At 42.7% G+C, this 13,505-nt stretch overlaps 1 protein-coding gene across 3 annotated transcripts in view; it reads right to left on the bottom strand.

Annotated features, from left to right (window-relative positions):
* TTC33 (tetratricopeptide repeat domain 33) overlaps nucleotides 1-13,505 on the bottom strand; it is a 66,136-nt gene that overhangs the window by 9,421 nt on the left and 43,210 nt on the right. For all 3 annotated transcript variants that reach the window (XM_006139485.5, XM_014581757.4, XM_006139486.5), the window contains 2 exons: nucleotides 11,780-11,861; nucleotides 2,862-2,993 (listed from right to left, as the gene is read on the bottom strand). In XM_006139485.5, the coding sequence (XP_006139547.1) occupies nucleotides 2,862-2,993; nucleotides 11,780-11,861 (214 nt within the window). The remainder of the gene's footprint in view (nucleotides 1-2,861; nucleotides 2,994-11,779; nucleotides 11,862-13,505) is intronic.

Below are 13,505 nucleotides of genomic sequence, written 5' to 3'. Positions count from 1 at the left end.
ATACGATGATCAGAAATCTAAAACTCTGCTACACTAGCCTTAAGTATCCACTTGTTTACTTCTGGCATAAACATCTCCATGCTTTCTTCTGTACTGACTGCTTTGAATGGCATGACTAGTCCTGAAGACCATCCTCTACTCCCCTCCTTCACAAGATCTACTTCTGAAACACTAGTAAGGCAAGATAAGTTGTGGAGCTGTTATTCATTTATTTTGTTTCATTGTATTTAAAAATAAGATAAATAATTGTAAACCATTATTAAAAATGTCAACATCAATAACTTGCAAGCTTTCAACTCAATGTGATTCCAGATCTCTGTATATTTTGTTTTACACAATGTACAAACTAGGCATAGAAGAGGTAAGTTAAAAAGGCAACCATGTATTCACTGAAAATCTTAGCCATTACACAGTTTTGGGTGCTGCAATATAAAGCTTAAATAAGCTTTATACGGCAGAACCTGCAATGAAGCCTCCCTGGGAGTGGAGCCCACCAGCCCTTGCCAGCTCTGCTCCTAGGGAGGCAGCTTTACTGCCACAGTGAAGCCACCTCTTCAGGACCCTGGCCAGCAGTGGCTGCCCGCTCCACTCCCCCGGGGAGGAGGCTTTGCTGCCACCATCCTGGGAGCCAGCCTGCAGGGGCTGCCTACTCTGCTCCTGGGGAGGCAGGAGCTGTTGGTTCCACTCCTGGGGAGGCTTGGCTGCCATAGTGAAGCCACTTCCCCAGGAACGGAGCCAGCAAGAGTTGCTGGCCTCACTCCAGGGGAGGAGGCTTTGCTGCAGACTCTGCAGCTGGATCCTCAGGAGGGGGCCAGTAGAAACTTCTGGCCCTGATCCCGAGGAGCCAGCATGTAATTTGTGGTAGGAGGGCCAGGCTGGGCCTGCCACAGACGGGGTTGTTCCAGCCAGCCAACTGGAACAGCCCCTGCCTGCGGTGGGCTCTGTGGGGCAGAATCAGCCCTCCACCAGGAGCAGGAATGGACCTGCTCCAGCCCCTACAGTTAACCAGAACCAGAAAGCATTACCCGTTTAGAATGATGCTTGCTGGTTAACCAATAAACCTTTCGCATCCCTAGTACAATCCATCAGGGACAGAATGAGGGACTGTGGGGATTCTAAGTAGCTGACAGCACTAAATCACCATAGAATAATTACACTGAGCTCCTGGGTGAGGACCCTGCAAAGCTTGTCTTGGCAGAAAGTACCACCCCACAAAACCTGAATTCAGCCCCTACTTGAGACAGACCCTATATTCTGGCTTTCGATCCTGGCTTGTGTTTGACTTCATTATTTAATTGCTGTCTGTAACCTGGTGCCCAACCCTGATCTCCTGGTAACCTGACCCTGCCAGCCTCTTGGCTCTCACTTTGCATCTCACCTTCCTTGGACTTTGGCCTCTCAGCAACCTCACCTTGCCTGCCTCCTAATGTCTGAATTTCAATCTGCCCACTGGCCTGTCTTGAACTCTTGCCTGATTTGGCCAGACTCCTGCTCCAACCATTAGGTGTGACCACCCATGTCCTGACCATGACACATAAGCACCAACGTTCCCATTAATTTTTTCCATCTGTGTGCACTGAGGCATGTGGAGATGTGCAACACCAGTAGAATCATATGTTGCCAGCTATGTTTGCTGTGGGTTTTCTGCACATCAGCTGGGTGGCATCTGAATCTCTCCTGCGTGGCTGCCCAAGTTCTCATCTTACAGGGAACGCTAATAACTACCCATCACAATTAACTCTGGGCATAATGTACCTACATTTCTTAATCACACTGTAAAATTAATGTACCAGTGCAAAACTAGGTATAATAGAGGTATAAAATAATTGATTCCCAAAATTAAGAATTCTAATGGAGAAGACACCTTACCCCTGGTTTCATATACAGTAAACTTCTGATAATCCGGCACCTTCAGGACCCAGGGGGTGCTGGATTATCAGATATGCCAGACTATCGGAAGGGGTGGCTATGAGGGTTCTGGAGTGGGTTGGGAGGGGCTTCCTGGAATCAGCCGCTGATCTGTTTCAGCAGCGGCTGAATCGGGGACGTCTGGAGCAAAGCATCTGGGGTGCTGCTGGTTGGTCCCGTAGCGCCGTCCCCAGTTGCTCTGCCCCAGGCGTCCCCAAGAGCAGCTGGAGTGCTGCCGGGTTGGTCTCACAGCCCCGAGGGGCAGCGCTACGGGACCAACCCGGCAGTTCCCCAGCTGCTCTGCTCCTGGTTTCCCTGATTCAGCTGCTGGTCAGTTTCAGCAGCATCTGAATGGGGGAAGCCTGTCCGGCTGCCCCAGCACTTCCGGGTTCCTGATGGTGCTGGACCATCAGGAGTGCCGGAGCATTGGATGCCGGACTAATGGAGTTTTACTGTACATATGCTAAATCATAAAATTTCTCCTTGTGGAAAAGAACAAGGTTTTGTTTAGATGAGTGTTTCACCCACTGATGTAGTTACATTGATGTAGCTGTACAGGTATAAACCCCTATTATAGACAAGCTGCACTAGTGTAGACAACACCTTGTACAGGTGTAGTGTATCTGATCTCAAACCATGGTAAAATGCATTGCATACAAATAGGCATCTGAACTTGTGTAGTTAGATACATCTCCCATGTAAATAAGGTGAAAAGCCATGATCTGATCAGGTCTTTCACTAACCCAACAATAAACTTACACAGGAAGTGTTTGTTAAGAAACAAATTAGGAGAGATTACTGGAAATAAAAGCAACAATAATCTTTTGCCTTGTTTACATTTGGGTATTATAAAGAAAGTAAATTACTTTGTCATTTCAGTACTTTTACTCTATCACACGTGATTCTGAATTCATGATTTCTATGTTCAGGTCTTTGATATGGCTGTTTCTTACCAGTCCTATTTCTCCTAATCCAAGCTGAGCACGTCCCAAAGTCTGCCATGCCTCCCAAGAATGCGGATTTCGCTGGATGGCCATTTCTGCTGCATGCACTGCTGGGAACATCTCATGTAGAGCCATCAAGACCTATGAAAAATAGTATGTGTAGGTCAGGTAGGGATATCCAAAAATCTCAAGCAGTTAATGGAAAATCATTAATGACTAGCGTGGCAAAAGCCAGAGAGCCCTCTCCTATGGATTGTGCATAGATATATTGGCTCTGAGGGATCTCCCAGTTGCACTGAGAGGAGCACAACTTGTACTTGTAGGAACTGAAAAATTCTATTTCTTTTGTTTTTTATAGTGCAAATATTTGTAATAAAAATAAAGTGAAAACTGTAAACTTTGTATTCTGTATTGTAATTGAAATCAATGTACTGTATTTGAAAAGGTAGAAAATATCCAAAAATATGGATATAAATGATATTCTATTAACAGTGTGATTAATCATGATTAATTTTTTAATCGCACAATTCATTTTTAATTGCTTGATGGTTCTAATTAAAATATAGTAATATTCACCTGGAGGTTGGCTTTACAATCAAATCCAATCAGTAATACGAATTATTACTTCTTACTCACATTACTTTGGAATTATTTAAGCCTTACATTCTTGTGAGTTTGACTGAAGAAAACTCCTGCTTTAGATTAGCTCAATGTACTGTTATGACTGGATCAGTTTAATACATATGGGCACATACTAAGTATAGTGAAAGTGATCTGCTTTCTTGCTCCAAGAACTTGGTTTCAAAGTGCTGATGAATGAAATTCTTCATAGTTATAGTCAATAGTTTTTAGCAGACTCAATAGATAATTATTATTCCTCCAGGCTTTGACCTACCTGCTACTTCTGTCACCTAGTTTTCTGCAATTAACTTTAATTCTTTCAGTGCTAAATCTACCACTATTTTCCCATTTTAAAAGTAATCTTTAAAAATGTAGGTCTTTGATGTCTATATTTTTCTACTTTACTAATGTCTTAATAGATCAAAATAAATACTTTAAGATAAAAAATTGAAAATTTATTTTGCTTACTTCACTAGGTGTAAAGTCTGGCATGTTACTGAACCATTACAACATTTCATTAATAATCAGATTTACAAAAAATTGTAAACCACCTATTATGAGAGCATTTAGAATGCAGAACACAGAGTGAATATCATATTTACATTAATAATACTTACTGAAACTCCAAAAGAAATATAGTAATTATTATATATGAGAGCACAGAGTTCATGTAGATCAGTATCCTGGCCCTGACAATGCTATCAGAGGAAGAATTCCTGCCCCACTCACACTCCACATTAGATCTCCTCCGAATGCCTAGACTGACTTAAAACCTGAAGCATGTGACTTCTTATCCCTTCCTAAAGCTGTATATTCTTGTTATCCATTTATCCAAATAAATGTACAATTCCTTTCTTAATCTTCTTACATTCTTGGCCTTAATTACTTCCTATGGCAATAAGTCTCAAAGACTAAATGTGTATTGTTTTAAAAAGTATATCCTTTTACCAGTTTTGATTTTTCTACCTTCTAAAAGGAGCAATGAACTCAGGAAAGGTGGAATCCTATGTCTGTAGGGAATGGCACTTCGGGCAACGGATTATTTATCAGTTATAAGTATCCATGCCTGGAGACTTAACTAAAAATTAGGATCTAAATGCATAAAACAATTGTTCTATATATGTTCTTTCTGATTTCTAATTGAAAGCAGCCACAAACTCATATGGGATGTGTGCATTTGCCAATCCAATGTTTTTACTAACATCAATAAGCTTTACATTGCATATTACGTGAAGATACTTGTACACCACTTTGAATATAAGAAGTACTGTTTAATATTATTATTACTCCAATGAACCCTAGTTCACTGATATTGAAATATATTTAAAATTGATATGTAAGGGGTCCTAAAACTTCTTGCAAACACCTACAAGAAAGCTGTATGCATAATTTTCTCCACACTTGGGACTTTTTCCAAGTGAGCCATACAAGTGTTTAGCAAATGGTGCAGTAACAATGGTGCAATTTAACTTTTCTTTGTACATTCTGAACTGTAAATTCAAAAGAAGGTATTATATGTTTGCTCATAACATTTTCTATGTACTTAATGTCTCTACACGGGAGCCAACAGCCTCGCCAAGTCACAGGGGGGAGAGAGGGAGCTGGCTCTGTGCTTCCAGAAAGGGTGGGGCCTCAAGAGGAAGGGCAGGGGCAACCAGCCTTCAGTGCTGCCAGACTATGGCATGTGCGCCCCCAAGCCACTCCTTAGTGCTGCCCAGAGTGGTGGCAGTGGCATGGAGCCCCAGGCCCTTCTGAATTGCTGGACCCTGGGGCAACTGTCCCCTTTAACTTCCTTTCCCCCCATCGACAGGCCTGTGTCTGTATGTAGTTATGTATGCCCCAGTGACAGCAATGCAAAGATTCTCAGCCACTTCTGTGGGCTTTGAATCAAATCCTAGTTAAGCAATTACAGTACACATGTCCCATATGGGTTTTTGTAAACCAGGGGTGGAAAACCTAAGGCCCAGGGACTAGATGCCACCACCAGCAAACTTAGATCCGGCCCCCGAGGCTCTGGGTTTCCCCCTCCCAGCATTGGGGAGCCCATGCTGGCGCTCCAGTTCTCCTGCTGGCCCACCACAGGACTGGAGCATACAAAATCTATTAGCCTGGCTCCCCCCACTCTCCCAAGCTTTGCTGTGCAAGGGGAATGTAGAGAAGTGTCCTTCTCAGTCAGGGACCACATCAGTGAGGGTTTGAGGAGATGGGTTTCTTTTTTGCTTCTTGTGTGCGGCCCCCGACTGATTTTTCTGTGGGTTAGTGGCCCCCGACCCAAAAAAGGCTCCCCAACCCTATAAACAGGGCTCGACAAATTATAGAAAACCCTACTCGCCAGACAAAAAAGGGACTTGCCACCCCCACCGCGTGACCCCCACCACGCAGGCACGTGCCACCTGGAGAACGGGACAACCAGGATGGCTTCCGTGATGGGGCGGGGCCACTCAGCAGCGGCGAGGATGACCCGTCCCGCACTTCAATGGCGCCGACCCCCGTGCTGCATGGGCAGCGCGGAGTTCTGACAGCGGTCTGTGCTGCTTGCTCCCGTGCGGCCGCCCAGCTGAGCAGTGTGCAGGGGGGCCAAGTCCTAGGACAGGAGCCGGAAGCGGGGCGGGGCCGCACGTGGGCTTAGCGTGGGGCCAGAGTGTACGTGTGTCCCTGACATCAGGGGAAGAGGAGCCAGTGAAAGAGAGCGCCGCATTCAAAAGGGGAGCAGAGGAGAGCAGAAGAGAGGAGGGAGGAGACGGAGGAAGAGGGGAGAACAGAGGAGTGAGCTAGAAGATAGCAGTGGGCGGAGGAGTAAGGGTGAGAACGGAGGAGGACGGGAGTCAGAGGAGGTCAGAGAAGGCATGAGGGAGACAGGGAGTGGAGAGTGCAGAGCATGGGAGCAGAGAACGTGAAAGGAGAAGCGGAGGTAGGAAGCAGCCCAGAGTGGAGACACTAAGGAGCCCCATCTTGGGCTGCTTCCTACCTCCGCTTCTCCTTTCACGTCCTCTGCCCCCACGCTCTGCTTCACGCCTGCCTTCTCTGACCTTCTCCGTCTCCTGTCCCCCTCCGCTCTCACCCTTCACTCCTCCATCCACCGCCGTCTTCTAGCTCACTCCTCTGTTCTCCCCTCTCCCTCCGTTACTCTCCTCCGTCTCCTCTCCCTTCTGCCTTCCTCCGCTGCTCTCCTTTGAATGCAGCGCTCTCTTTCACCAGCGCCTCTCCCCCTGATGTCAGGGATGCACTCACACTCTGGCCCCGCCCCCACTTCCGGCTCCCATCCCAGGACTCAGCCCCCCTGCATGCCGCTCAGCTGGGCGGACGCATGGGAACAAGCGGCACAGACCGCTGTCAGAATGCCGTGCTGCCCGTATAGCACGGCGGTCGGCGCCATTGAAGTGCGGGTTGGGTCGCCCTCACCACCACGGGGCGGTTCTGCCGCGTCACAGCTCGCCAGCTGCCAAAATCTACTTGTCAAAGGCGAGTGGATTTGTCCAGCCCTGCCTACAAACATACACTTCCTGCCCTCAACTGACAATTAGGACCTGAAAGCCTCATTTCCTTTCTTCAAAAATTCTTAAAATTTATGTACCCAATAAAATAAAACAGATGTTCATGAAAATATGAACAGGTGATTATTTAGTTTCTGTCTGTAAATATTTACGGATTCTTACTATGTCTTCAGACAGCATATTTATTTAAGCTTTTTATTAAACAGAAAAGTAATCTGTACATTTACAATATATTATTTTATAGTTCAGTAAATTAGAACACTGCTACATATTAATATAAAATATCCCTAACAGACCTAACTAATTAAGAGGACTAAAGATACACACATTTTACGCAAATAGTTCCTTCTGTGCTAATCCTGAAAACATACCCTAACAGTTGAATGTGTCAGAGGGGTAGCTGTGTTAGGCTGTAACTGTCAAAAAGAGGAGTCCTAATAAGTTTGTTCGTCTCTAAAGTACAACAGCTCATGAGCTTTCGTGGGGAAAACCCACTTCATCAGATGAGCTGGAGTAGAAATTACAGAATCCAGGATATATATAACAGCAAAAGAAGTTATCTGTCAATTGTAGAACCAGTGTTAATGAGGCTAATTAAGTCAGGGTGTTGGGTCTCATGCGCATCATTTGATGTGGAGATGCAACTATAAAAAGAGGTTGCCTTTGTAGTGCATTAACCAATTAAAATCTTTATTCAAGCCTAAGTTGATAGTGTTGAATTTGTAAAAAACTCCAGTTCAGACGTCTCCCTCTGTAATCAGGCGATAAAGTTCATTTGTAGAAAGATGGCTACTTTTAAATCCAATACTGAATGTCCAGGGAGCTTAAAACATTCCCCAACAGGTTTATGTGTATTACTATTCCTGATGTCTGATGTGTGTCCATTTATCCCTTGTCACAGAGACTGTCCAGTTTGGATAATATACATGTCAGAGGGACACTGCTGGCACCTGATGTTATATGTTTTCATTAGTGGATGTACAGTTATGAGAGTCCCTGATGGTATGGCTTTTATGGTTAGGTCCTTTTGTGGTGTCACTTTTATAGATATGTGGACAGAGTTGGCAACGGGATTTGTTGCAGGGATAGGTTATGGGTTAAGTTTTTCTGTGGTGTGTGTGTGGCTACTGGTTAAGTATTTGCGTCAGGTTTGGGGGCTGTCTGTAGGTAAGGACTGGCCTGTCTCCCAAGGTCTGTGAGAGCGAGGGATAGTTTCCCAGAACAGGTTGTATATTGTCAGTGACGTGCTAGAGGGATTTAAGAAGGGTGCTGTAGGCAATCACCAGTGGTGGTCTGTTATTTTTCTTCTCGGGCCTATCTTGAAGTAGGGGACTTCTGGGTACTCTTCTGACTCTGTCAATCTGTTTCCTCACTTCTCCAGCTGGGTATATCAAGCAATCTTTAAACTTAAATATGCACCTGGGGAAGTGAGGAAAAGACCTCCAAGTGATTCTAAACAATCCTTGCAGCTAATGCCAAGAAAGTCTAAGTAGGAATCACATTCTGTCATGAGTTACTCACACAATGACAATTCAACACTTTTTCTGAAAAATTTATTTTTTGCTCAGTGAATGTATTATTGTTCCTCTAAATTTGTAGTTAACAAATTAATTGTCTGATTGAAGTTGGTTTGATGGGTTGGAACAAATTATCTAAGTGTAAGAAAATATTGTTTAAATATTAACAATAATATTTTTTGAATGAATTACATATTCCAATTTTGGCATAAACAATATTTTCACTGTTCAGACTAGTGCCTTTAAAAGCAGAAGGGCATCAAATTACACAAAAGTTATGCTTACTGGAAGTTAGTTAACAGAAGTCATACCGTAAATGACATCTGTACTAGCCATTTGCTTGCAAATATAAGAACGCTGCCAATTTACGTAATGCCCAAAATTTAGGTTTTATATTAAAAAAAAGGTTTTAGACAACTGCACAGGTAAGAAATTATTTCTTTACATTTTCAAAATATGTTTATATTTGAACATTCTCATGCACAGCTGTGAATGTGATCACAAAAGTATGAATGAAGGTCAAGTTCTTGGTCCTTAGCTTCAAGGTACTCCATGGCCTGAGTCCCAGGTGGCGAAAAGATCATCTAAAGCTCCAGGACAAAGCTGGTGGTTGGCAACTGCAAGGGAACTCTCAACTATAAGCAAAAAATTTGTGCAGGAGAGGGCTACTCTGAGACTATGGAATTCGCTTCCCCAGCAACTAAAAACTGTCACAAACCTTACCTCTTTCTGCTCCAAGAGTAAAGTGCATTTCTTTGATCTTACCTACTTCTAATATAAACAAATAGAAACAGGTACATTTATATTTAAAAAACTGAAAGACTCACACACTAGCAAAAGAAGACACTCTGCTGGACATGTTTCCCTCTCTGGAGGGAGGAGGAGAGAACAAACAACATATGACAGATGCATTGCTTACTACCATGATGAGTGAGGTATAAAAATAAAGAATACAAAAAAGCTCTGCTGAAGGGCTCACATATAATTAACTAAGTAATAAACATAGATTAATAATTCCAAGGCCAGACATGACCACTGTGTTCACTAGACTAAACTCTTGTATAACACAGGCCACAGAATTGTTCTCAACATAATTCCTAGGACATATCTTTTAGAGGGAAAAAAATCCAACCTTGAGTTTAAAATGTTCAGTGATGGAAAATCCACCATAATCCTTGGAAAATTGTTCCAGTGGCTAATTACCCTCATTGTCAAATATGTACATTTTATTTTCAGCTTGGATTTGACTAGCTTCAACTTCCAGCCATTGGATCATGTTATACCATACCCAATAAACTGACAAGTCCAGTTGTAAATATTTGTTCCCCATGTAGACTGTGAACCACAGACTGTAATCAAGTCATCTCTTAACCTTCACTTTATTAAGCTATATAGATCAAGCTTCTTGAATCTGTCACTGTAGAGCATATTTTTCTAATCCTTTAGTTATTCTAGTGGGTAATCTCAAGTCCCCTTCCAATTTGTCAATACCCCTCTTTAATTATGGACACCAAAATAAGACACAGTATTCCAGCAGCAGTCATACCTCTGCTTTGATTCAAGATTTCCTTATTTATGAATTTAAGGGTCACATTAGTCCCTTTACCTACAGTGTTGCACTAGAAGTTCACATTCAGCTGATTATCGAATATGACACTGTAATCTTTTTCATAGTCGCTGCTTTGCAGGTTAGATTCCTATAAGTATGGTCTATATTCTTTATTCCTAGATGTACAGAAGAGATCATATCAGTGATGCACAGCAGGCATGTTTTACCGTGGTGCGGCTAAATTCAGAAGTAGTCTGGCCACTAACATTGTTATGATAGATAAGAGGCAAAAAGAAGCAAATCACCCACATGAACAGGAAAAAAAAAACCCTAAAATACCTTAAATAAAAACACAAAATGGCTTACTAAAAGCTTAACTGAAAAGTAAAATAATGTAATAGAATGTTTGAACCCATAGATCTCATCTTTTCTCCCTCTTACTGGCTCCTCATTTCCAATTCAAAAGCATAGTACAAACAGATGGGAAATCTTATTTTTCTACTTAGGTAAAAGGGGGACATAAGCACATGAACATGCATAAAATAATGGCATCCAGTAACTTTGCCATTGAAGCCACTGTGAGCTCATCAGTTTTCTTAATCCATATAGCTGATACTGAAAACTCATTCAGGGCTCAGTTACAACTTAATTCAAACTGGTCTGTAAGTACATGCCTCATTTAAGATAACTGAATCAGGGAAGGAGACATACCTAAAACAGGACTAATACATTCTGCCCAGGAATTAACACCATACGGTAGGTAGGAGGGTTCCACTTGGTACTGCAACTAGGTGTGTAAATGAACACACAGAAGCAAAGAAGGGACAAGAAGAGAGCTAGAGGCAGAAGCATCAAAACAAGAAAGCCATGACATAACCTGCAAGGTTAGTGTGAGTCTTGGAAAAATTAGAGAGCTTTGGGTCTGTTGCCTAAAGAGGTCAGGAGCACAAAGCTAAAAAGTTGCTTCTTTTGTTCTTGATTCCTCCTCAGTTTGGAGAAGTGGGACTTTGTACTTTCCTTGTAAATAAACAAAACTGCATCAAAGAAATTGCAGACTCCAGCTTTTTCTAATTGGAACAGCCTCATAACCCCAAAATTTGACTAGCTGCATGGGAAGAAAAGGGACAGCATTACATATCAAAGTTTCAGTGTAGTGTTGGTGGACACTGGAGCCTTAATCCATCAGAACAACCCTGACGATTGAGACTAATCAATGTATTTAACTAAATTCATCTTCCTTCAAAGTTTGTGCAATGAGTGTGCATGTGTGTCACATACCACAAACTTTTTTTTTTTGAGAGAGGGAGGGGAGAGAGGAAGGAGGTGGCAATAAACTAAATCTTCGGTAAGATCATATGGATTTTTAATGGTAGATTCAAAGATTTACCACTTAGATTTAGTAGATTTACCTACCTGGAGTAACAGTAATATAATTTTTAAATGTCTCAATTTAAAGTTTACACTTAGATATTTGCCAAATTCATACCTAGACAGAGATGTTATCATGGTATGCTTGACACGGTTAACAATTCTCTAACTTGTAGAACATTCCCTGTTGTGCTGAAAGGGGAAAAAGAGGATCTATCCCTGACTCTGTAACAAGCAATATTTAATAAATTCAGGGACCAAAATCCAGTTGAACTCTTATTACACACCCAAACGGTGGCAGGGCTTTAGGTATAATCTATTGAAGACTACAATGTAACTTTGGATTTCTAAATTAACAAAGAATTTTCATGAGTTTACCTGTGATTTCATTTCATAAAGTGTAGCATCTTCTGGAGTTAACTGAAGTGCTTCATCCCATTTGTGAACAGCTTCCCAGTACCTGTAGTTGTTAAAACAATATTATGTTCTCACTATGTTTATAAATGGTTTAGACTGGGTATTTCAAGTGATATCATCCTTACTACCAAAATATTGAAGCATCTCACAAACAATACTGAATTTACTATCAAAACACCCCACAATACAGGGAAATATTTCCTCTGTTTTCCGTATGGGAGAACTGAGGCATCAAGAGATTAAGAGCTAGGCCTAACAAATGAAGCCAGATTTTTAAAAGTGCTCTGAACCAACAGCTTTCACTTATGCCCAGAGTTTCAAAACAACTCAGGCGTCAACATGCAGAGCTCATTTTGAAAAAATATCTACTTATTTTGATGCCTGAAAGACGAGCTCTCTTGAAAATCTGATCTTGACTCTGGATGCCAAGCACTTCTGAAAATCTCAGTGATTTGCCACGGGTCCCAAAGTAAGCTCCTGGCAGAGCTGAGAACTGGAACCAGATCTTGTGAATCTCAGTCCAATTCCTCCATTTCAAAACCATCCTTTTTCTCTGTTCCTTGGTTTGGGATTAAATAGTAGCAATGATCACTGATCATCCTGATCACACATGACATACACTTCATTTAAAAATTCTTTCTAGTGTAAGAGGTTGACTGAAATTTGGCCTACCCAATTTATTTCTTCTATTGCAATTAGAGAGACAATGTATAATCACTACACTACATTAATCATAATCTCATTTTTAGAAAGATCATAAAGTAATAGAACTGGAAGGAACTTGGAGAGGTCAACTCCAGTCCCCTGCAATCATGGCAAAACTGTGATTCGGAAACCAAGTTCTCATCTTTTAAAAACATCTTTCTTTTTGCTTGTTCTTGTGACATTTGAAAATGAGCGTCTTGTGTGAATATAGCTGCCCATAACTAGGAATGCAAAACAAATCATACCGTCTAGCAAACATAGGTGTGCTAGCAAAGCCTCTGAGAGGCATAACTATGCCAACAAGAGAGTGCTTTTATTGATGGAGCTAATGTTCTCTGGGGAGGTGATGTGGCTATGTTAGCAGAAGAGCTCTCATTTACAGGCTTATAATGCATCTATGCCAAGGGTTCTGTAGGCACATCTGTACCGACCAAGGCTCTGTAATGTAGACAAACCCTTAAAGGACTGGAATAAGACAGAGGTGGGCAAGAGGCTGCTAGCAGGCTGGATCCAGCCCATGGTGGCCTCACTGGGACCCTTAAGCGCAGTGCAGCTGCAGCCACTTTAAACGTGGCTGCTCTATTCTGGAAGGAAGGAGGGAAGCTTTGTGCTCTATCCCACCCCTGAGCAAAATCTCTTAGCTCCCATTGGCCAGTTTCCGACCAATAGCATCTGAAATATTTTGCTGGTGGCAGGGGCAGCCAATGAAGCCTTCTCCCTGCTTCCCCTGCTCCCCCTTCACCCTGCTGGAGCAGAGCACATGGAGCAGCTTGTGACTGCAGCCTTTAGATTCCTACTGGGCTGCTGATTGGGAGTTGCCTTAGGAGTAAGCGCCTACCAGCGCTAGAGCCTGCCTCTAGCACCCCCACTCTCTCCCGCCCCATTACCTGCCCCAGGCCACCACCCACACTCTCTGTACTCCTCTCTCCCAGGTCGCAACTCCCTCCCAGACTCTGCACCCTCTCCTACACCCTCCCCCAGG

The sequence above is a fragment of the Pelodiscus sinensis genome, chromosome 6, assembly GCF_052426305.1.
Source record: "Pelodiscus sinensis isolate ZL-2025 chromosome 6, ASM5242630v1, whole genome shotgun sequence".
In the NCBI taxonomy this organism is placed as follows: domain Eukaryota; kingdom Metazoa; phylum Chordata; order Testudines; family Trionychidae; genus Pelodiscus; species Pelodiscus sinensis.
The sequence above is the reverse complement of the archived record's forward strand: the minus strand, read 5'-3'. Positions and strand labels throughout refer to the sequence as shown.